Source organism: Pagrus major, chromosome 5 (genome assembly GCF_040436345.1).
Source record: "Pagrus major chromosome 5, Pma_NU_1.0".
Taxonomy (NCBI): domain Eukaryota; kingdom Metazoa; phylum Chordata; class Actinopteri; order Spariformes; family Sparidae; genus Pagrus; species Pagrus major.
Window position 1 is genome coordinate 10,640,935 of NC_133219.1, and position 25,929 is coordinate 10,666,863.

The 25,929-nt window shown below is 42.6% G+C and overlaps 1 protein-coding gene across 1 annotated transcript in view; it reads left to right on the forward strand.

Moving 5' to 3' along the window:
* mctp1a (multiple C2 domains, transmembrane 1a) overlaps positions 1–25,929 on the forward strand; it is a 152,079-nt gene that overhangs the window by 116,119 nt on the left and 10,031 nt on the right. The window contains exons 17-18 of the mRNA XM_073467041.1: positions 10,246–10,302; positions 17,455–17,553. Coding sequence (XP_073323142.1) covers positions 10,246–10,302; positions 17,455–17,553 — 156 coding nt within the window. The remainder of the gene's footprint in view (positions 1–10,245; positions 10,303–17,454; positions 17,554–25,929) is intronic.

Below are 25,929 nucleotides of genomic sequence, written 5' to 3' on the forward strand. Positions count from 1 at the left end.
CGTATGACAAGTGCCTCTTAATATGACAGCACTGTTCTGATTAGTTCCACAAGGTTGTCCTATGCTCAGAGATAAGAGGACATAGGAACGTGTATTACTGTACTTCCATAGGATCTTTCAGTTTCATTGTTGTCTCAGTAACATTTAAACACTGTCATTTTGATTTACATGCACTTTTCCACGTATTTTTGACTGACTTAAACCTATCTAAGTCAGTTGTACTATTTAATGCCTTTGCTACCAACTATAACTCATCTTTCACTTTGCCACTCTTCTGGATTTTTTTCTTCTGCCCACTCCAAGCTGAAGGGGTTTTTGCCTCTGAAGGTTGCTTCAATATCATCATCTTCAGAGTGTGGTTTGAAGGTTTTTGCTTGAATTCTAAGGACTTATCTGCTTGAGATCTCCGAGGCCAGGGATGTTTCTTCGCCATGAGATCAGTGCTGCAAAGTTTACTATTTGGCTTCTTTCAATTAGATTGAATTAGTCTCCACTCTCTGATATGAGCACAATCAACAATGGCTTTAAGTGATCGTATTGTGCCCTTATTGCACTTTAAGAGTCTTGATTTGTGTGGATTGGAGTGTCCATGCTGGTATTTGTTAGTGGCAGGTATGCAGAGAAGTTGGTTCGGGGCAGGTGGTGAGATAGTCAGAGGCAAATACGCAGTGGAAGAGAATGGGACAGCGGTAGAGTATACAGGTTGTAATGAATGTGCAGGTGTGTGCTTGATGCATGAATACTGAATATTGTGTGTGTTAGGATGGCGGTGATCTGCCCTCTGATGTAGTCTGGTATGTTCTCTTTTATTCCAAGGTTATGATTTCAGGCACCTCCGAAGTGTAGAACCACAGCTCATCCACACTCATACACAGGCATTTGCATTTCCATTTGCATGTGTGAGTCACTCCAGTTGTGTGTTTGCACGGCACTACTATGCGTGTGGGAAAATACAGGGTGTCCACATCAACATAAAAGTTGTCTGTGTGTCTGTGGGAGAAATATGCGTGTGTATATATTCTATCTTCATATCCATGAATGCGTGCAGACATTATTTGCAACATTATATCAAAAGAAAGTGGGATTAATTGTCGACGACTGGCACCGTTAGTGCTCCTCTTCCCTGCTGCTGCTGCTGTGACAGCACGGCTGACACTAAGGATGGGTATCGTTAGAATCTTATTGATACCAGTGTTTATACCGATACTGCTTAATGATAGCTATACTTATCGGTATGCTAATTGATTCTACGCTCCATAATTTTGTGCAAAAACTCAAGACAAGACATGAAAAGATGTGAAAACATTCAGAAAAGATTGGTATTAGTGAAATAATTAAACTTGTAATTACTGAAAAAAATGAGTTTCCTGGTTAGAGAGGAGAAATTGCCACAGATGTAAGAATTACTTAAGACATATAGTCCTTGACCTTCCCGGAGGCTTATTTTTAAAAGGATATCGAGCGTTACTTTGACTTGACGAGGTCTGGACACTCGCATTTTTAGTTTGTCAAATAAGATACACAGATTTATAGTATGTTGTATTTGTAAGCACTTGATAAGGTTGCTGGTGTTACCCACTTTACAAGTTTTTACATACATTACATTTACCTGCATTTTCATTAAACATTCTGCGCTGTCAGCCACGACTGGAGAGCTCAGAATGTAAGCATGCACTCAGACAACGTCAAACATAATTGCTTGACTCCGCCAGCTTTGTCATCATTAGAGGACGCTTTGAGTTAAAAAATGTTAGCTATTATGTTAGCTATTTAAGAATTAATTAACCGTTTGCACCAATACTAACACCTTTTGTCCTGGAGCTTATCAATATTTTGGTTTTAACTGGTACCAGGAAAATTAGTACCAGATATTGATACCGATCTCTAGCTGACGTCTCTCTCGTCTCACTGTTGCAGACTTACTGCCTCAGGATTTGTAAATGTCGTGAACTTTCTCTATTTTCTCCATTGTCAACTTTCTGCCTCATCCAGTTGTCATGGTACTATCTTGTGTCAAACTTGAAAACATACAGCAAATGTATCATGCATCGGTGTAAGCATTCATTATTTTATTAAGGCATTTGTGTTTGCAAATGCTGCACATACACACATTCTAACACACACACACTCAGACACAAGCATCCCCCGAGTCCTGTCCCTGTTTGTTTTCAGATCTGCAGCGGTGCAGGGGGGAAGCGGGTACAGCGAGAGCAATACAGTATCTGCGTTCTTCACTTTCTCTCCCAGTCCCCTGGATTCTTCTTCCCAGCCTTTATCAAGCTGAAGTCATGGACGCCTCACTGTCTCGCACTTGGCAGAGACCAGAAAAGAATAGGAGGGAAAACAAGGAGAAAAGGCTTTCTAATTACTTTAAACAACGCACCAAATTAAAGCATTGTGCTGAGCCGAGCAAGGGTCAGCATCCGGAGCGCTGCGGTTTTTTCCAGCAGTCTGGGGTGAGGGTAATGCCAAAGGAATCTGTGCTGAACTCACTGTGAAGGGTGAGAGAGAGCGAGAGAGAGAGAAAACACAAAAAAAGAATACACTTGAGTACAGACTTCCTAATGAACTGAAGGGCCTTGCTTCTTTTGTTGGGTTCAATGTGAGGACCCATCTCTGATTTTACACCGCAACCACAGTCCATAGCCCTGTCTATAGCAAATAAACAAACACAGTGTTCTCTACACGCTGTAATTCACCACTCAGGGTCACCAAGTGTTGCGTGGTTACATGCTGCTTTGCAAACAGATCCCGGATCAGCACTCCTTACCCTCGCCCCAACCTTGACCAGTACCTGCTAAGTAGTCGGTACGTCCTCAGAAACGCGATTAAAGGAGGCGATGCACTAGCAAGGTTGCCGACCTCGTCTCTTATCATGTAGCACTCCGACCTGTGAACCTTGACTCTTCAACACTGTTAGCCGACCTGTGTGTCATGCTGTAACATGCTCACTGAAGCAGACAAACAAAAAAGAGGACCTTTTATACTTTCGAATATATGCAGAGTAGGATACTACTTTTCCCTTGACATTCAGAGCTGATAATGTAACATCAAGAAAGGCCTCTCCTGGCTTTCTATGTGGAGTCTCCTATTGTGAAGGAGCACGTTAGTGACATGACCCTCTCCTCTTCATCTCTATCTTGTTGAAACCTTGAAGACTTCGCGGCTTATATTCATCCCAAGCCTGTTGCAAGGGAAGCTGCCAGTAGGCTTGGCTCGGTCAACCAGAGGACAGGCAGCTCCGCTGGAAGAGAAAAAGGCTGCGAGGTGTGTGTGTGCACGCGTGTGTATCTTTTCATAGCAGTCTGCCGTATTCATGTGTGTGCGCTACATGAGTGTGTATGATGGGCGTTGAGATTAAGGAGCAGAACACATCCCAGTAGAAATCTTTCCTTGCTGTTCTGTTGGCCCAGAAAGGCCCTTACCAGATGTTATGAAGGTGTTAATTTCAGTGCAGGCTGTTGTAGAGGGCACATACGGAACATGGTGATGTCTCTTTCTATAACAGGATGACGGGCAATTAGGCCTCGTGACACAGGAGAACCATCCTCTTTATCCCATGCTTCAGACCATTACATAGATTCACCCACTGGATCTGGCAAACCATTACAGTAGAGAAGACCTTAATGGTATGAAGGTACTTCACACTTACAGAGATGCCTCCAGCAGTGAGATAAAGCTCACTACTCCTAGGAGATAGATGGCATTTTCATAAAAACATGACTAGAGTTGGAACTCCTTAATAGAGCGTAACAACCCTTTAAAATAAAATAATTGATTTAGGTTCTCTACTAATTTTCTTTTTCTTTTTTAAATCCATGTAGTTCCACTTGTAATTTTTTTACTTTCCAGACTGTGAAGCAGTCAGTGTGACAGCAGTGTATTGTTCATTAGTGTAAAAATAATCTGGTTTATCTCCAAGACAGTAATAATGTCTGATTTTATTGGGACATTGTATCATTTCTGGAGCAAGACTTCATTGCCATTTTTATCTATTCTATTTTCTGCCTGATTTTGCATCTATAAAAAAACTCGTCTGCGTCTCTAAACACACTGTGCCTTGACATCTGCCCTCATTAAGAGCCATGCACAACACGGGTACAGAGGAGTAAATATTAAGAAAGCTGGAAGGAAAAGACGAAACGCTGCCTATTATACCTCAACTCCTCCAGAAAGTCACACCTGCACTTTTTCCCCATAAAACCTCAACTCTGGAAAGAAAAGGAGTACGAGAAAAGGAGATGGAGTGGGAGCACGAGGAGACAGAAAAAGACAGAGAGGCATTCAGAGAGACGGAGCGACAGAGAGACAGAGGCAGAGGAAAACAGCGGTGGATGGCAGGCACTCCTCAGTGCGGAGTCAGACATGGCAGTTGGTGACAGGTGACAAAATCAAAAGGTCATGTCACTTTTAACTGGGAGCGCCTGTGCCCCACTGATTTCCCCCGTGCCGCCCCGGCATCACCGCGCTCATCTCTGCTCCTCTCTGCTTCTCTCGCTGCCTCTCTGTCTCTGCTAAACTGGCAGATAGGATGGCAGGCTGGCAGGCAGAAAGACAGGCGACGGGCAGAGTTTGAAGCGGGACGGGAGCATCGGGAGCATCAGGAATGCCACCGCAGAATCCTCCCAGCCTCCCTTTTCATCATGTTGTCTCTCTTTCTCTTCCTTTCCCTCCATTTGTCGAACTCCCTTCATCACACTGAACCTTTGTAACTGTCTGTGCTCTTTGCTAACAACATCAGCAGCTCAGGGTGTCTGCCTCAGTGCTTGTTGTTGTTGTTTTGTCTATACAGTACACCCGCTGTAGCTGTTTGCCGTTTCTCTGTTTAAACCTTGAGCTTAAGCCTACAGATGTGAGTGTGTTTGTGCGCAATAGATTGCACATCAAGTATGCTAGATACCAGCTCTGGCCCACTTTTCCACAAATGTATGAGAATGAAAAACAAGAAGACAAGACTGTATCATCTGTCTGAGAAGGACAAACATCTTATACTGAATTGACTGTATTTACTGACTCTCTCAACAATGCCAGTGGAGCATGTAAAACTGTGATTTCCTCTGGATAGCTCCTGAATCTCTGACTAAACATTCTTGCTGATTTGTCAGCAAATAAGCAATGAGAAACGTACATTGTGTTGTGCGATGCTTACATTATTATCCCGCGGCTCAATCTATTCCGAACGCTCACAGATTTGGTGTTGCTTTCATGAATATGGAGCCGCCCTTCTCACCCCCACCCCCAGCCTCCAGCTCCAGTAGCACCCCAGCCTCACCCCTATCCAGCCCCCTGCTGGGTGAGCCCTGGCTGGGGCAGTGCAGATGGAAGGGCCCCCCTCTGAGGGCCACGGCTCTGACAGCTTGTGAAGGGCCTGCGTGGGTCAGCCAGGCTCAGCTAGCAGCCCTTATCAGACGCGCAGCCCTCCCCCAGTCTGCAGAAACTGTGGTGTAGGCAATATGCACACGCACACACACACATACACAGACACTCATGGACAGTGCATACCAAGTAGGGCCTTGAGATCCCCCAGCCAGCCAGTCGGCCAAACCTCAGCAGCTGGAGAGGTTAAAACCCCCTCACGTATCAAAGAGGAATAGCAGCAGGAGGATGGAGGGAGGGAGGGATAGAGGAATGGGAGAAAAAAGAAGGAGAAAGTATATCTTCATGTTCGCCGGGATGTCTGCCTCGGCGTCAATTCCCCCTGCGGCTGTCATTGGGAAGGTTAGGAGGGGAGATAGTGGAACTCAGCCCGGCCAGCGAGAGAGAGGGTTCGAGTATGCAGGCATTACAGGGGAGGGGTGAAAATGATGTGGCTACCATTTCAGGTAGTAGATTTCTACTTTTCCTCTGTGGAGTTGTGTGCACTTGTTTCACTGACAGGATCTGTTCTGTTTTACTTCAATAAAGTAGCATCCATCCATCCCAACTATTATTTTTTGTTCCTGACTTGTCAAGTCAGATTCACACTCTCCTGTATATCTCTCCTTAGTGTAGTTATACAACTATGGATAGATATGATATCTGGTTAATGCGTGGAATATGTATTCAGTATTTCTAAACGAGGCTCTTTACACTATATATGACTGACTGTAGATAAGGGCTAAGTTCTATAAGGTGCAACCATTCTTCTAATCCTCCAACATTGAAGTCAGAGTTAACTTTGTTGGAGTTAGGGGAGTAAGGCACTTACAGCTGGACTTAAATCAGGATTGGCTAAGTTAAGGGGCTTAGGATCACCTTTTTTATCCTACTCACTGTAACACTACAGAGCTATGAGGCTATCCTGTAAGCAGAAGTTTGTGACCCTAAGAGTGTGCTTTCTGTCTTTGAAAGGGCATGATGGGTGCTGTTGTGCTGTTGACTGCGTGCAAGAAACTCCCCGTGGAGGCTGCACGAATATTCCTCTCTGCAATCAATAGGGTATCAGAATTTTCTACCAGAACTGAGACAGAAACTTTATTCTGCTATCCCCTTTTACCGTTCTTACAAGTTTTTATTGCATCTCAGTCAACCAGTCTGAGCAGCAAGGGTTCACTCACACAGAAAAACATCAGATCCAAGAACTCTCCGGACTCTTCATCTACCTTACATTCCTCTCTTTTGTCTGACTTTTTTAGAATTCAGTCCGGGCAGACGTTAGCGAGCGCTGTGCCCCTCAGCTGGCACAGAGCAACAGTAAATGGTGGAGAAAGATCTGGCTCTGCAAGGCTGAATATGAGTTAGTGCTGACATGAAGATGCAAAACATAGTTTCACAGTGCCAGCTTTGTGAAGTATCAGTTTACCAAATAGAGTAAAGCAACAGTCATGCAAGGAAGCACTGAAGAATACTAGACACAAAACAAAGATACTACTATACACCACCTCCGATGATTTGATTTGGTTGTTGTAACATTTCACTATGGTTATTAAAGATTAAGTCAGCCACACATGATTAAAACGTCCGGATGCAGAAAAGTAGGCTTTTATCCACAATAAAGACCGATAGCCCAAAAATGCTAGCAATCAAATCTATCTTTAACTGAGTGTACAGTGCATTTTGTCTCTTTTTTTGGACAATAAATTACCCTCAAAATGTGAGTGTATGGGGGAGGAGAGAGAGTCTATAACCATAACTGTAAAAAAAAACAGTGTCCAAAAAGAGCGATCACTATCAACTACTCAATTACTAGTGAAAAAGCAACCAGATGAACTCTTAAAGCAAAGATGCATGAGGCCTTACATCTGCGCTGGATTATTCATACAGAATTATCATGTGTATTATTAATGCAATATTAATATTACATTTTTAATATCATGGTTATTTTGAATAATATGACATTGCGACATCCACACAATTACTAATTTTCATCATTGATGGTGGTTGTTCAACAACGAATACAACAACTCTGATGATCCCATTTTTCTCCTCGACGTCATCACATACTGTTTGTTTAATTTGAATGGCAAGCTACTCGTCCCTCTCAGTGTTCTGCACTGATGGGATATACAGTAAGAGTGAAAACACCGGAGTGATGCAGCTGACCTTCCGAGCCAACTCAAACAGAAACTTAATTCTTGCAAATTGGCTTTTTAGTCACAAGCCACCAAGGCCAAACAGATGTATTCATACTTTCACAGCCATTTGAACTCTCAATGTCATTGTACTCGCATCTATTCTTTGTGTGTATTTCATATTATCACCATCTTTGTATGTATTTATGGGGCACAGTGTAATCTGTAAGAGTAGCCTGCATCATCTCTGTATCATTTGAATAGGTCTGAATATGTTAATCCCCACCTCAGCAGATATTGAATTGACTGGAGCAGCTCTGCAGGCAATGTGAGCTCGACGCGATCCTGTCGACAGCAAAGCTTTGATGCTGTCGTGCTGTAATGATAGTAATTCAAACAACATGATAATGGGGGGATAAGCAGACAAATGATATCATACACCAAACAGGTCTTAGAAAGAGAGGAAGAATGAGACAAATAGAGAGAGAGAGGTAGAGAAAGAAAGATGTTTGGAATTCATCGGCTGCACTGAGGTAATTTATATCCTCCCTTACTGAGACAGTAGCTCCAGTGCACACATTTAGCCGTGGCAATCTTCAGGGCAGATGACATGTTCCGTGTCTTTTTATTTATTAATTTTACACTGTGTCTCATTGCAGGAAACATGACTTCTCTCTGTAACCAGAGGCGATAGAGGAGAGAAAGCAGAGCGGAGAGCACGGGGAGACAAACGACTCTATCATTCTCTCTGTCTCTCTAGGTCATGCTTCTCCAGCTAGCTCATGCTCATTCCCTTTGTTTAAAGTTTGGAGCGTGTGCCAGGCGTGCCCTACTAAAGCCTCTGTGTGGAGGAATCCATTATGTTTGTATTTTGGCACGGGTGAAAGGATTTGGGAGGAACCATGATGACTTTATAAACAGTTATAGTTCATTTGTTTAGCGATGCCAGGAGGCTTTCATTTTACAGTATCGCGTCTGCATCTTTTGCCTCGGCTGAGCACAAGAATTCCCTCTCTGGTGTTTGTATACTGTAGTAGTCAATGTATTCTGTATCAATGAAGAGAGTGTGAACTGTGAACAGTGAGGCTTATTTGTCTCGTCGCTGATGGAGTCTCAGTGAACTGGGAATAACCAGTTGCTACAAAGTCAGACAGTTAAAACGAAGAGTGCCATGCATACATGCACAACACTTTGCCCTAGTGACTGTGAGCTATTGATAGAACACACACACAAACACACGCACGCACTATTGACTCTACCCTCTCAACTCTGCTGTTCTGAACTCCTCTTTGTTTGTGTGGGAAGCTGCATTTACATAAGAGGCTTATGTCAGCCGCCACATAGTTTCCCCCCTTATTCCAATGAAAAACAAAAAGGACAAAAGCTATTGTCTTGTTAAGTAATGATTTTTGGATTTCTCCATACCGGTTTGTGCTGTTCTGGAGGTGGTTAGGGGGTTGTGGCGATGTTGAGGCTGGGCGAAGGTTTTTTTTTTTTTTTTTTTTCTCGGGGGGTTGGGGTCGGTTACACAGTGCAACAATGAGAGCAGATGAATGCTGAGGTTGACAGCTGTAGGGCTTATGATATCGGTGTTTGTTTATGTAAATTGGGAGCAACAATATGACCTTGTGGCTTCTGATGTGTGATTGACAGAAAGAGAATGGATGAGAGATGCAGCGGTGATCTGTGGTTTTTGCCTCAGTGGCATCAGACTACACTTGTGAACTTGTGCATGCTCGCGAACACGCGACTCGAGCACTGTATCTCCAAACAGTAATCAGATTTAGTTTCACTAAACAGAGGCCCGCGTTGCTCTTTCCATATAGCCTGAGACGTTTGTTTATTTGCTTGCTTTCCACACACAAATAAAGGTCTGAGCTGTCTGTGAAGAGCTGCATTTTCCGTTCAGACATTTTTCTACTACAGTTCTATTTCTTAACAGGAGGAACTTCAGCTTGCTTGAACCATTGTTGGGTTGTACACAATCCATATGTTCCTTTGTGTTTGTGGCTCTGACTGTGTGCACATGAGTGTGTTCCTGTCATTTTTTCTTTGTGTCGTACAGTATGTATCTCTGTGTCTTGGGGCTTCAGAGCTACACCAGCTCCGGTTTCATCGGTCGTGGACCACTGAAGCACATAGTTGCCGTTCTTTGTGACTTGCTCTCTGTGCTGCAGGCTTTCTTCTCTCTTCTCTCACGGAGCATCATCCTGTGAGAGGATGTGAAACGATGGATAGCTAGATAGATGAATGTATAGCGACAGGAGGGCTGACGGTAGAGGTGCGAGATGAGTGCAAAGGTTAGCAGGGTCAGAAGAGACGGAGCAGAATCAGACGAGTCGTGCCGTCTCGTCCCGCTGAATGCTATAAGATTTGAATGCTTTTGTGCAATGCGATTTGAGTGGATGAATAGACTGTAATCCTCAGCCCGTTGAAATTCAAAGCCCGAGCGTTCGCTTACATTTCCAGAAGTGTCAACACATTTGAACAACAGAATGTTTCTAAAATTAAATTCTAATTCTAAATCATTCTGCGGCTCGTGACATATTAGCACACACCAATCTAATAGTTGTGCTATCCGCATGCTTTCCATACTCATTAGCCAACTCATGCCAGACATAAGCATATCCAATCAGCTTTAGTATGCCTCTTTGGCTGTTCTGATGATATTAACCCTGTGTTATCTAATGTTTATCTGTACCATAGCTGTTGCATAAACATTATTTTTTTCTTTCCCCTCTGTTGCAACTGTCAGCAGGCAGTGGAGGACCTGCTGGAGGACGAGGATGAGGATTTTGACAAAGATGACAAGGTAATTATGTCTTGTGTCTGGGATGCACTCGCACGCAAACACACACTCCAGCGTACGCACACGCATACACACACTGCCTCAGGAGGGGTTGACACTGCTTCATAAACCGGAAACACAAACAGGCGAACGAAATGACTCCGTCTTCCCCTCCCGCTTCCTACCCCGTTCAGTTATTGTCACCGCCTGAGGCACAAACACATGTACAAAGATTGTACAACCTTTTAACCTTTTGAAAAGTTTCCTCTAGGTATATACACGACACATTCCTCATCTTTCTTCTTTGTGGTTTGCTTTGCTTTGGTCTTTTACTGCAGTTCGGTGCACTATCCTTATTTTTCCCTTCATATTACGCTTTGCCAAATTTATTTTACCAAAATGTTCTGCTTCAGCCCCGCTTCCGGAGAACATGCACCCACATAAAGTGCTTAGTTAGCTATTTAGGTCCATTCACTGCTCCTTTATGTTCCAGTAAAACAGCATCTGGGCTTGTCCAGACACTATCAGGTAACAACAGGTGGCTGCTTTACTGCCTCCGCTCGTTTACACTGGAGAAACAGCTCCTGAAACAAATGCCACTGGATCGGATACAGTGCCATGTCAATGTTCCACCTGGGAATGGTAATTGAAATGGTGCAGCTCGTTACATCTATCCAACGTGTTGTCTGGTGTTGTCTGTTTTTTTGGTGAGACACACTTCAAATTAAAAATGTTTTCTGTTTGATACTCCAGTCCAGACAAAATTAGAATTGAGCATTTAAGTGAAGTCCAAATCATTTACTGCCGTGAGCTACCTTGACTGAACAACTGGAAATCTGAAATTACTTGAGCTGACAATTGATGCCTTACAGCCACACTCCAGCAATATAAAGGTTAGTAGGCCAATATGTGGCAAATTGCATGGTCTGTTTTGGTAATCTTTTTGGAGGAAATCTCTGGCTGTTTGAAATGGTAATTGTAAAGGCCTTTGACCAGGCAATTTGATATCCGAAAATGATTTTGCCTGAGGACCCTCTGTATGCTGAATTTACTTATGCAACTACAACCTTGCTAAAGTCTCTTCCATTTTTGTAGGGTCATAAGTGCAAACCTGCAACAAAAGGGTTAAAAAGAAAACATATTTAAAGTGCAGATGGTCAAATAGTCATCCCACCAGTAAGTCAGGCAATCAGTCAGCCAGGCAGCCAGTTGGGCGATGAGCACACAAAGATACGTGAGCATTACATCCTCTCCCACAGAGATGCAGAAGCAAAGTTTCATGGCTGTGAAGTTCCAAGGCTGAAATGTACGGGGGGCCACTGACTGAAGATATGCACCAGGCAACCTTGAACCTTTTTTTTTTTTTTACTCCTCCTTTACGTCTGCCCTCCATCATTGCATTTCCTACCTCCTCTCAGAGAAAAAAAAAATAAAAATACAGGCATTTGAAAAGCTGCAGATTATATGAAATACATTTTGGACTTTCATATTGAAATGAGGTGCAGCAGCAGCTTCTGCGGCCTCCGTCAGATTTGGTGCCAAACTGATTATTCCACATAAGAGGGCCTTGCTCTCTGTGCTCACACAGGGCTGGGATGCTGGATAGCAAAGCCGCCACAAAGGCTACAATTTACCAACTCTGGCTTCATACATTTTGATCTATTGCTCCCCGCAACTGTTAGCATTTCATTTGAGCTGTAGGGAAGTTGAAAAGGGGGCCTTTTTCTTTTTTCTTCGCCTACATGTCTCTACCCTCCCACTCTCCTTCTACGTCCCCTTTCCTGCCTTTTTTTTCTTTCATTCTGACACATTCTCTCTCACTCTCTCCCTCTCGCTCCCGCTCTCTCTCTCCTCTTTGCTCTCCCGCCAACCTGGTTAAGTGCAGAACAAATGGAGTTTCAAGGCTTAACAAATTTGTCTTTTACAATGGATATGAGGTCTTTTACATTGGATATGAAGTACAGCTTCAGATTGTATGAGTATGCATGAAGGACGGGTCAAAGGAGGCCTCTTTTATGGCACAAGCCTGTAGGGGAGAGAGGGAAGAAGAGAGAAAGAGCAACAGAGCGAGAGAAGAGGGAAAAAAGATTAATAAATATGCCAAGGCCTCATTTTAATTGAACTTGAAGCATATGTTGCAAGTATGTACAATCTGTCCCAGATGTTTACTCCGGCCATGTGCACGGCTCTTCCCAGTGCACCACAAGGCAGCTATTAGCTGGATAACCTTTGCTCCAGAGGCTAAATGGGGTATTACATGGCCAAAAAGTAGAGCACCTGTTTTTCATTGCATAGCGGACCCCTTGCAGGCTTTTTGCCTTGGATCACCACATGTGTTTTGACTTAACAGATTGTTGGGCAGACGTGAAAAGTGTCTTTCTTGTGAGCAAGCACTGATATTAGTCACTTAATCTCAATGAAAGTCCAGCATCTAGACTAATTGATGGGGACGGCTCAGTTGTTAAAGCCAAGCAGGCGTGCTCATGAAGGGTGAAAGAATGTTAGACTAATTTTTTTTTCTTCTTCTCCTCCTCCACGCTGCGTGTTTATGTGTGTGCGCCGTGCCGACCTTCAACATGGAATGTTTCTCGATTCGTATTGACTACACACACACGCGAGCATACACACCCACCCACACAAACACACACACACACACATACACACACATACACACACATTAAATATGTTAGCAGCGAATTCCCTTAAGTTTTTAGCATCTTTTTTTTCGATATAACTGATTTTAAACACGGTGGCAAGTTTCAGATGCACCTTTTCTCCTTCAAAGTACATTAATGATCCAAAAAATACAAAGTTACGCATTATTAGAAATAACCTGCCTTTTATAATTCTGTGAATAAGGATGTCAGGAAAGAACAAAAAAACATTTTCATTCCCATAAATAAGTTTGTCATAGATTCAAATAGTCCAATAAAACTACCCTGTCTTCATGCAGAGCCCTTGTCATTGATAGTCTTGCATGCAATGGATTTGAATGTATTTAATTTAACCCTGGTTTACATAATTAGAAATATTGAACTCAGGTTGAATTGAAATTATTGTCAAATTAACATCTATCTTTATTTCGTCTTTAGCCTTGAAGGTGTTCAAAAAAAAGTATTTTACTGGAATAATAACAGAGATGTAGTCATCAATGGAAAATATTTTCTCTCTCTCTGTTTTTAGTGTCAATCAGGTCATTCATGTCATTCATTCATTGTTGCTATTGTCATGTTTGAAGGCTACAATGCAGCACTTGCATGCCACAACACAACGTAAAGAGAGCACCTCCCTGATACGTAATGTGATCTTAACCAGCTAGCACTAGATGGCGTTTCTAGACTCAGTTACTAGTGGTGGAAAGTACATTTATTTACTGCTGTAAGTAAAAGTACTGAAGGTACTTTACTCAAGTGTCTCTAGTTTCTGCTGCTTCATACTTCTGCTTTCTCTTCTCTATCCTCTCTTTCTATCTTTGAGGCAAATATTGTACTTTTTTACTGCACTAAACTTATTTGACAACTTCAGTCACTAGTTACTTTACAAATTCAGATTCACAGTACAAAATACTTAATAATAAAGAGATTTATTTTATTTTATCAAGAACGCTTTGTTGGTCACCAGTAGGAAATTCACAAGCAACCCAGCAGTATGTAAAATAATATATGAATGTATACAGTATTATTAGCTCCACTTCCACTAAATTCAACATTTAAATGATAAACAAAGAAATGTATCAGAAGAATGTAATATAATAATATAATTAATATTATTCTTAAATGAGCTATTCTGCAGAAAGGGCAGTTTTACTTTCTGTACTTTAAATATATTTTGATCTGATACTGTTGTACTTTCACTAAAGTAACATTTTCAATGCAGGACTTTTACACTGTGTTATTACTACTTTCAAACGTACATGCAAAATCCTTGTACATGCTTAGAGAGTGCTCAGTGTGAGAACAGTGTACTCTCTCCTTTGTGTGTGTGTGTGTGTGTGCGTGCATGCGTGTGTGTATGTGTGTGTGTGTGTGTGTGTGTGTGTGTGTGTGCCAGCTAATTCTGTGGCCAATCTTGCCTGGTGCTAGACATTATGATCAAAAGAATCGAAATCCAATAAAACTTAATTCTCTTTTTGTATTCTAATCTCAAAACGCTCTGAAAGACTTCATTTGTGTTTTAAAATCCTTTCAATTTTCTTCCGCAGACGAGGCCACCTGACCCCCCCACCTGATTTTAGTTCTGTATCTTGTCACCTTTTCACTAAACTGTAGTCTGCAGGTCAAATTATTTTGTTAGACATTTTGACATTGTGTCATGGCAGGTAAAGCACATGTGTAATGAATAATATTAACAGTGACTCTATTCAATCAAAGTTGCCCAGTAAACCGTGCCACTGAACTGGTGATAAGTGAATAGCAGCAGTTTTTGATATTGTACCTGTGATATTTTACAACATGGACAAGTATTCACCAAGTATCTACTGTATGACTTCTCACCTCAACAATCCCTACAACTCCAAGACAAAGCAACTGCATTTTTTCCCCATTTAATTCATCCACTTATTTTTAAAAAGGTGTCCCATACTATCTTTATGTGCCTTTTCAGTACAGCCTGATGTAACATTAGAGGCTTGGATGGTGTTAGATAGCAGAAACATGCTACTCGTTTCTTTATTTACAGGCTAGTGGCTGCAGGTGCTTCAGTGTGCAATGTAGCCTGTGATGTCTCCTCTCACCTGTGGGCTCACCGTCCAGAGCTGGCATGAGGCAATCACCTCTAGGCTCTGCATGGGCATGAGTGTTTGTGCGTGTAAATGTGTTTGTGTATTTGTGTGAGGCGTCTCGGCTGTGTGTGTGTGTGTGCGCGTGCGGTGGCTCAGCTGCCTCCCAGAGGGGGGGCTTACTGGAAAAAGAGAGAGAGAGTGAGAGAGAGAAAGACTGAAGGAGTGAGGAGATTACCCTCACACGGTTGACTGGTCACTGAAGCGCTCGTGCTCCGCTCAGCTAGGCTCCACTAGCCTCAGGAGGACCTGACACAGATAAGATACACACTGCAATCATGTCCTGCTCACGGGCTTACTGCTCGGTGCACCCCCTCTCCCTTTCTCTCTCCATGTCTATCTATCTATATCTTGCTCACACACACACACACACACCCACACATAGACGTACCACAGGCACCCTTAAAAAAATCTCCCGTTTTCTGCTCATTTTCTCCTCCCCACCCTCATATGCAAAGCGGATGGTAAATATAGAGTGGACGTTAATCATTAGCATCAACACACTGATGTGTAACATATGAATTATAATGAAATGAAAAGGCCTCTCTAGTCTTATTTATGGACCAGTTCCCTGCAGGCACTCCATATTAACCAGCAGTGAAATGTGTTTTCATCCACGCTGGGGTCAAACAGTAACGCTGTTTTTTTCACCTACTGCTTCAATAGCTGATTCTAGTTGTGCCTTACTGGATTAAAATACAATTTTGAATGATTTAGGACTGTATGACTCATGTACAGTGAATGACACACAATGAACATGATATTTCATCAGTTTTATGAGCGCTGTGCAGTGTTTTTTCTTCCTTTTTAGAGCTTTCATCGATGAGTCCACTGTGTATATAAAACCGAGCATACATGATCCTCCGTTTCTTCATCTCTCCTGCCACACAGCCATCTTCCCACACCACAGTATCTCTTTATCCTTCTCATCAATAGTGCTGAGACAGCCGTTCCACCCTCTGCTGCTTCCCCCTGTAGGCATGACTCATGCACATACATGTACGCACACACACACAATCGTGCGCATGTGTGTGTTTAGTAATGGTTCTCTGGCAAGTATATAACTCCTGGCGAATGGCTAGTTATCAGCACACATATCCAGTTCTCATCCTGGAGGCCTCACAGCTATTTTCTGCCACTGATTTTAACATACAGCTTCTCTCTCTGTTTCTCTTTTTGTATTTATCTGTCTCTTGTCTTTCTCTTCCCATCTCCGTCTCAGCTGCTATCTCCTCTTCTTTATATCACCGAGCAGCTGCCAAGGCTTTTTGCTCCGTATAATGTTAATAAGACACACACTTTGTCTTAGTGTGAATATGGTTAAAAACAGTGCAAGTTTTCTGACTCGTCTCCTCATAGCATACGGTGCTCGGCAGCACCTTCCTGAGCCCCGGCACTCCTCTTTCAGTCCCAGTCACGGCACTGCGCCGATCGCTCAGATGGCATAATGTAATTGGACTAAAGGGAGCACTGGGAATTATATCAATGCTCTGAAAAAAAAAAAAAAGGTTGACTGAAATGTTGTTCTAGGGAGGCTATTGAGCTTGTGATGCAGTGGGGTTGTCCTCAGGTATCAGGGGGGTTTCTTGGCTGCCGAGGAGAATTGGAGAGAAAGAGAGAGAGACAGAGGGAGAGAGGGGAAGAGAAAAAAGTTTGAATGTCTGTGTTCTTTTCTTCTCGCCGCCTGTGAAGGATGAAAAGCGCCACGCCGTAAAAGATGCTTTTGACTTTTCCGCTTTATTTTTCTTCCCATCTCACTGTCTCTTTTTTCCGTTGCTCAGCAGAGACGCTGGTAGGAACTGCATTTTAATCATGTTTTGCTAATAGAGGGAGGAATGAAAACAAAAAGGAGGGTGAAAGAGGCATGGAGGGGTATTGTCTCACTATGCAAAATACACTGCATTGTTTGTTTGTTTTTCCTCTTTGTCACACACACACACATCAGGTGAATCATCTCTCACTATCTCTATTCCCCCTAGATACATATCTCTTGCTTTGTCTCTCGTTTCTTCTTCATTCTCTGACTCTTCTTCATTCTCTTAAGACTTTAACTCTACCTCTGGCCTTTGTTATTTAAAAGAAATGTAGCTGTTTTTTTCTTTTTGCTCTGTGGGTCTCAAATCAGTCCGGCATTAACCCAACTATCAAATACAATTATTTTGAGGTCTTAACAAAGGTGAGTACTAAAAAAAAAAATCAATCATGACTCATTTCTGCATTGCAAGGCTAAAAATGTTTCCACTGCAGTGCATTTGGCGAGAAGAATGTTATTCTTACCCACAGGCTACAGCCTAGTTATATTGGCCCCAGTTGTAAAACATCCACATGTCTTCTTTAACCCTTTCACCTTAATTTCTCTGGGTTGTAAAGAGAAAATCTCACTGTAATCTATCCACAAGGATCCTAAACCAGGCCCCTGGGAGGACAGCCGTGATAAAAACCATATCCTTGAGGATATGTTGGCTTCCTGGCACTTTGAGTGGATACGGGCGATGGTGGTAAGTGGGCATGTGTGTGGCTCTGGCAACTAACTCCTGATAGTGTGTGTCACTGTCTTCTGGTTTCCTTTAGCTCTTCGTCTGTCCGACGGCCTCTGTCTGCCGTCCTGTCGGGGTTTGTGTACAGTACCTGTCCTATGTCCGCGTCTCAATCAGCACCCACGCACTGCACGTTCAGCCCACAACCCAACCCAAGCTCGAGGCCTCCGTCTATGCCTGCTCTTTAAGGTGATGGGGGGAACTAATGGGGCTCCAGCATGGAAGGCTGCTCCTGTCTTTTTGTGTGACTTCCCTGTAGCACTGTAGTCCTGTCACGCTGCAAGGTGACGGCTGTAGTCGAGGTGCGATGGCGTGTTGACTGTGTTTAGCTGGTGGGACTTTCGGCTCTGAGGTACTAAAGGGTGACATTGGGAACGACTGGAGTGACTTTGCACCTGTTTTGGGTGTAATCTGTGCAGTGAGGGGGGTCATTAGGGAATGAATTCTGTCATAGGGTACTTAAGTGTAATGTTTTGTTTATCTATTTTTGACAAAAGTAGGCTTTTAGTTCAGATTTGTTTTTTTGAAAAGCGGTGAATACATTCCTCTCACAAATAATGATGTTTTCACAACTTGTGACCCCTAAGTCACTGATAACAAGCACCTAACAAACTCATTTTCCAATTAATTTCAGGGCCACGCATGTGTGTATGCGTGTGCATGTGTGTGATGGGGTGATTTGAATGCGTTTGTGAGCACGTTCTCTTAAAAGTTGCTACAGAGGCAGTAAAACTATTTCATATTGCCGGAGCAAATCCCAATGCTCATTATGCCTAATGCAGCGATGTCTACTCCCCCAACTGTTATTGTTCTGAATCACGCACACACACAAGCGGCTGAACCAACTGAACTTTTTGACTGATGAACTATGCATCAAAGGATTATGATGAGCACTCGTTGCACTGTAGGTGAGGAGTTCTCGCGCGCTCTCATCCACCCAAAGTAACTCTCTCGGAGACTCTCACCAAATAGGATGTCGAAGATGGCACGCTGTCAGCCCTCCCGGCCTCTCATTGGACAGAATGTGGAGCACAACACTTGACAGCAGTGTCGTCTGAATTTGAAAGTCAGACATGTTAGAAGGCAGCCGCCACCTTTTCTTTTAACAAGAGTCATAAATGTGTAATGAGCACAGAGAGGATGCATATTTTATTTACTTTTTTGAAGACGTGATCCCCTCACTTCATAGCGATGCACTCCCGCTCTGTCTTTTTTTTTCTGTTTCACTTCCAAAACAAAGTTTAAAACAGTGGCTGTTACAGCTGTTTCTATTGCCTGTGTCTCTCTGAACATGAATATGTAATTAAAGGTACGCGAAGCAAGCAGAGTTTTAGAGACGTAGGTGATGAATCAGATGTACTTTAACTAAATATGATATGATTTAATGGATGGGGGAAAATGTGTGTAGTTTAAAACCTCAATAAGTTAAATAGTATAAAATGTAGACTCTTACAGAATCAAAAAAACCTGTAGTATATGTGTTTGAAAAATATATATTTTTTTAAACTCATTACCTAATTTCTCTTCCTAATCTAAACATATGAAAGCCCATCATCTCGGCGTACAGCCAAAACAATTGAATCCAGTGTCTCCAGAGTTTACGTCGTGCAATAGCATATGTTTTCATGCCAGCCCAGACAGGAAGAATGAGACAGACAAACAGATAGGACAGACTGACAGACAGACAGATGGGGGGAGATGGGCTGGAGCAGTTAAACCAGGCCAACAGAGGACAAGAGTAATGTTGTCCCATTCATCACGCACTGCCAGGCTGGATCCTGGGAAGGACAGGGGAAGGAGACCGCGGGAGCAGGGGAGCAGAGGTGAGGCAAAGTGGGGGAGAATTGGGCAGGCCGGGGGTGCAGGGTGGGCGGGGGTCGGGTGGCGTTCAGCAGGAGGCGAGGAAGGGGAAGTGATCAAGCGTAGAAGTTGTGGGGTGGTCGACATTTATGTGTGTGTGTGTGTGTGTGTGTGTGTGTGTGTGTGTGTGTGTGTGTGTGTGTGTGTGTGTGTGTGTGTGCGTGCGCCCGACCTTGAGTCTGATGGAGTGGCTGGTGTGGTGGAGGTGATGAGAGGCCCCAGGGGGAGATGGGTAAAGATGATCAGTGGCAAACAACCTCCTGCCACCCAGACACATTAGAGACACACACACTCATAACACCAGAAACCTTTCTCTTTAGGATAGGAAGCGGAGGTCAAACTGAAAATAAGTCACTACCGCCACCTCTTCCTTTTATTCCCTCTTTCCCTCTATCCCTCTCTTTTAGATATGTGTATATTTATCCTCGCTATGGGACTAGGCTGGGCAAAGAGACTAATTAGTACTAGGGAGAGCATTGTGTCTGCCTGGTACACCTTCAGCTGACAGTCTTAACTGGAGTTTGACTTTGGCTTTTTGGTAGCAACCGTCAGCACACACAGATATTCTCCAAGAAAACTACATGTCCGTGTGCATATACACACTCTCTCCTCACATTTGGGCCTATGGGAGTGGGCCGCCCCTTCACATCTTAACGTGGCCTTTGTGTGTGCCAGCCGCTTGATGAGGGCCAGGAGGACGTGCAGCGCATCTCAACACCCTGGTTAAACAGATATTTATGTGTTTATGATAAGAAGAGAGGGAGGGAAATAGAGATGTATTCCCCACATTCGCTCATGGATTAGTTGTTGTATGGGATAAATTATTTATTAAAACCGCAGCCTCCAAAAAAAAAGAGGAACATCTGCTTCTTTCATGTGGCGCTGGCGAGGTGCCAGGTTGCATGGTGGTATCTGAGGCCGGTCGCAGGGCCTTTGTTGCGTCTTGTTGTCATTTCCTGAAAGAGGGGAGATGTTCTTTTAGGCCACTGGGTTCCCAAGTTGTTGTTTTTTTCCTTAAGGGGCCTCTCTTAACTCCCAGTGGGTAAAATCTGTGACTCATCGCTCCCCAGTGGAGTTGGCAATGCTTGGAATAGACACCAATGGAACATTTTAGTTATTATTAATTTTGTAGGGCAGTTATTGGCTTACATAATGTACCACTGTTTTGGGAGCTGAACTGTTTAAACGCACAGCATGTTTTCTCTTCCGCTAGGGAAAACAATTAAAACAAACAACTTAATTTGATTAAATCCGTCTGGCATGACTCAGGCAGAAATGTTCACATATGAGGTCACATTCGCCGACCTTTTTCTGCAATCTTTGACAATTATCTAGTGTTTCCCAGGAAGTTACAGCGACAGGCGACAATGGACCACACCTTTACCTTGAGTAAGATTTTGAATTTCTCTGGGTTAGTACATCAGTGGAAAAAATTTGGGATAACATAAGTAAACAACTCAACAGAAGATAAGTAATTCCTTAATTTCCCAGCTTGGGATCAATAAAGTATATCTATTCTATTCTATCTATTCTATTCTATTCTAAGCAAGGCTTGGGATATTCGCAATAACCGCAGTATTAAAAATATAATATAAATGATATGAATATAAATATTGATATTGTGCTGATGATACACATATGATAACATCATGTGATGTAAAGATGTTGGGCTTTGTGGATTGTTTGTTCATGAGTTCATCTGGTTGCTTTTTCACTGTCATTTAGTGTAATTGTAACTCGTATTTTGGGGGTAATTTATTTGCCAAAAAAGAGACCAAACACACAGAAAACCAAGTTAAAATAGATCTGATTGCAAGCAAGTTTTCTATAAATATTGGGATGATGTTGTAAATTTGTTTTGCCTTGATAATCATGTGGTGAAAATCTGATATCGTGACAGGATATCATTACCAAGATTGGTCAGAAATTGGAGGAAATATGTTTTTAGGAAACAGAAAAGAATATTTATTTTTGACTACAGCTGAAAGACAGTTTCACTGCGAACATGTGAGAAATAACTATGTTTACCACCAGCTTTGATCATAAATGACCTAATACACACTTTTTGGAGCATTTTCCAATGTACCTACAACACATACATACAGTATTGTTGCTTGCTTGATTTTAGAGACAAGCCATCTGAACATGGGACTGTTTCGACTCAGAACTGATACCCATGTAATACTACTCGACTGATCTGAATGCCACCAAATGAACTGATAAAGCCTCCTCTCCTACTTGCGAACAGTGTTGCACTTTCATCAGTCACTAAATGATTTTTATGCAATAAATTTAAGAAATTCAAATGGATTTTTCAGAGAGGTAGCAGCACATCGACTTTTAAGAATACAGGAGTAGATACTGTGCAGTAGATGCTTGCACATTGTATGCAGTGTTTATTATTCTGTCATTCCTAATTCCTGCGCAGGCTTTGGAAATTGAATTTGTGTCACCCCTAAAGCATTCCTCAACTTGCTCAACTTTTCACCGTCTTTTTTTTGTTCCTTTTTCCTGGGGTGGAAATGGGAGGGATGCCGTCTCCCTCTGCAGTTACAAAATCAACAAGAGCGCTTTCAGATGCCCTCTGGGAGCCACATATTAGCATCCTGTCACGTTTTATATGACATTTCAATTTTTACTGTGCTGCCAGTGTGAGAGAGGCAGAAAGAAAAACAAAGAAAAACAGGTGCAATTTTAGCACAGCAGCAATGAGCAGCAGCCACTTGTGGTTCAGACTCATTTCGTGGTGTGATGGGATATATGCTGCTACATTATAACGGTTAGGTTTATCATTTTTATGGCGTAACCCAGCAGGGAGAACAATGTGATCGGAGGTTAAAACAGTCTCAAATGGCTCTCGCTATTTCCACCCAGTAGATATAGGACAGATATTTGAGTCCATCGTAATAGGCTAAGTCCTCAGTGACCTCTCTCTTGTTTAGCTCTAGGCCTTGGGTCAGTGAAGAGCAAACTGTCTTTGCAAAGTTTACAACTGCTCACTTTGCACTTTTTTGCATTTAGATGTACTCTTCCGTGATGCTATCTCTCTGAAAGAGAAATGGAGCAGTCGGGTACACAGAGGCATTGTGCATCTTTCCTTTGTTAAATATTTAATCCAGTGTTTCAAGGAGTTTACCACATTTGTTTACCACAATTTACCAGCAAGTGCAATGTGGTTAGCCTAACGTGGCTGTTTCAACGCATGTGTGTGTGAGGGAGTGTGTGTCCCTGGGCTCTCTCTGGTGTCACTGAGGGTTGTTTCTCCTTAACTCATGCAAACAGCTCGCATCACTTTAACGAGCCTTTCCCGCCTCTGTCTTCCCTGATGGGAGCATTCCCATGATGCAGCCTGCTGCACACACTTGCACACAGGGTGGCTCGATGCTGAACTGATGGGTGCTTGGCTGCGATTTCGTATCCCACTCCACACATCGAAACAATGATGCAAACTTTGGACATAACCACAAAAGATGCATTTATTGTCTTTAAACGGCATGCATGCAATTAAAACAACTCTCTGCCAACAAAGACTCAGGAAATATTTCTCCCCCCGACCTGATGAGAGTTAATTGATGTCAAAGAGTTTTTCCCTGCACATAGAAACATTTCATTCATGGGGTAAACAGATCATCTCAATGCAGTTTTTCATTTAATACACAGTAGTATGCAGTCCGTCTTTACCCTTAACTCCTGACCCCTTTGCTATACGGTAGATTATAAAACAAATGATTTTCATAATGATAGATAGACCACGCAGGAAAAGACAAAGAGAATAATGATTAATAATAATGATTCCTTTGCATGTATATTACATAAACGCTCTGGAGTATGCATTCCACAAATTACTGGTGTATTGCATTAGCGTACCGATGGTCATGGGCATTCAAAAAATTAATTAAAACCGTATGTATTCTCTCCTCTTACATATTCTGTCAAGCCACAACTGGGGATGCTAATTTATATTCAGTGTTTCTATATTCTTGCATATAATTTGTTTTCATTTAATGTTAGCGCTCCGTCAGTATATGCAAACATTATGCTTCCTCTTAAGAATTCGGTTTATATCAAATATAGTTGTGACACAAAGTAAGTCTCAGATCTTTAGGTAGGGTTGCAGCGATGTGCTGATTTTAAGGTATGAAAGCTGACAACTGTACCATATACCGTGTGCATTTGAATTCTAACATATTAAAAAACATAATATTTCAACATTATATCAAGTTTCATGTCTGTAAGGACATAAAATAAAACCAAAATACCTTCCTGTTATCATGGCTGTAAGGGTCATTGTAACAGATTTCAATAATTATTTAATTTTGTAATACTGTATACTGTGATATTATCTGAGATGGTTATCACACGGTAAAAATATAAAACTGTTGCAACCCCATCTTAAGGATTAATCCCACTCATTGACATTGCAAGAGTGCAACTGTATGAACAGTACTATTCTACACTTCACGTCTACTTCTTACAGTACACGAAATCATCACGTAAGAATGAATGTTCTGTCATTCATCTGCAATGACAATTTGTAACACGCAGACTGAACTTGCAGTTACTGTAACATGTCAGCGTAACACATTGCAGATTAACCTACGGTCGCAGTCCATTAAAATGCATGATGCTAAAGTCATTAGGCAGGCTTATTACACTATTTGTCTGAATGATTCAAGCCATGCGGCATCATCCGTCAGAACGCTGTTGTCAGAGGTGCCGGGATTTGTGGCATACTTGAGCATTAACTTGACATGCAACTGTAGCCAAGTCAAAGCGTGAGAGAGGCCTCGCAGATTTCATTTTATTAGTCTTGCCTTCAGGTCTCCAAACAAAGCCACTTAGTCTCTCTGACAGACACAGGAAGAGACAGATGGAAATACCGGCCCTGAGTCCTTCTTTCTGTGTAATGCACAGCACAAGCATTTCGAAACGGACTACTTGATTTGACTTATTATGCCAGTGATGGATCCACTCTTGAGGATGTGCAAATGTGTCTTAGGAAGCTCACCTCATCCTCAAATATTTCACCATTTTGTGAGAAATCTGAATTAAGAGAAAGAAAGCTTCCTCTAACCTTGACTGTGATGTATGAATGCCATGTCTCCCTTCTCATCTTTCTGTATCAGTTACCTCTCTGTCAGTGATGACATTGCAGTCTAAACAAACTTGTTCAGTAGAGAAAGAAACTGCTTTTAGAAGTGAAGGGTCCTCGTCGTCTAATCTGTGTCGGGACATAATATCGTTTGCAGAGCCACAAGACCAGGTGTGCAGATCAACCTTATCTAATAGCTGAAGGGTGTGCGTATGTGTGTGTGTGTTTGTGTGCGTATTAGGTTCCATTATAAGAACAGGTTGCCTGGCTCCATATGTGCGCAGTGTGCGGGGAAGCTGGGAAAACAAGGTTCTCCGTGGCCCTCTGTGTTATTGCTACCTCCCGCCTCCCCGAGTCGTGTTTGAAGACAGGAAATACGAGTCAGACCGCAGTCCGAGGGGCATGTGGCAATGGTTTATACTCCGATGACCTCTGACTTATCCTCTCCACCCCCGCCCGCTCTCTCACACCACTCCCCTAGCCCTCAAACACTCTCCCCTGAGTCTGGGCCCGAAAATAAAACGGCCTGACCGGGCCCAGCCCGGCTCAGCTCAGCCTAACCCAGCCCAGCACAATAGACCCTGCGTTCTGAGATTTGTTTTAGCGAGCAATGAAAAACAGATGGACTCTGAGGAAAGGACGGAGAAGAGGAGGAGAGAGAGAAAAAGAAAGAAAGGGAGTCTTGTAAAATATTTGCGAAGAAAAATAACCCAGGGAGGCTGTCTAATTATATCTATTTGTCTTGTGTGGTTTTGCTGGGGAGGCCATGTGGTCTCCCTGGCTGCTCCATGGTTCATTTTTCACATTATCTGATCCTGGATGGAGAGCAAAAAGAAGAGGGTGGGTTTCAGGGCAGTGTGGGGAGGGTTGGGTGTTTGGGGTCTCAATGGGAGGGTTGTGGTGAGGTGGAGGGCGGACTGGTCTCATGGAGTGAAATGCGGTAAAGGCCTCTGGGGTCCTGGAGGTTTCATGTCTTTGACTGCTTCACTGTCCTCTTTGGTTATAATGATAAGGATTACTTCTCTAATCTAACAGCGTCCATCCATCTTCATCAATAACACATAGCCATCGCTTTATCATGCTATTTCTCTAACAAAAAAAATAATCTTCTGGTTCCTCTTTAAACTTTTCCGGTCCATTTTGCAGTTAATTAACTCACAAACAGCTGTGTGATACTTTATTCCCCAGCCTTATGAAATCCAGATTCTTTCTTATCTAAAGCATGAAACTTTCTGGCATCTTTAATGGAGTGTTTTCATTCACAAGTGTTCGTTAATACTCTCAACAAAAGGGGAAAAAAACACATCAATTCATCCGATCGAAAAGATTATTAGCAAGCAATATGTCAGCAATAAAAATGTTTTGTATAGTTGGTGTGGTGACAT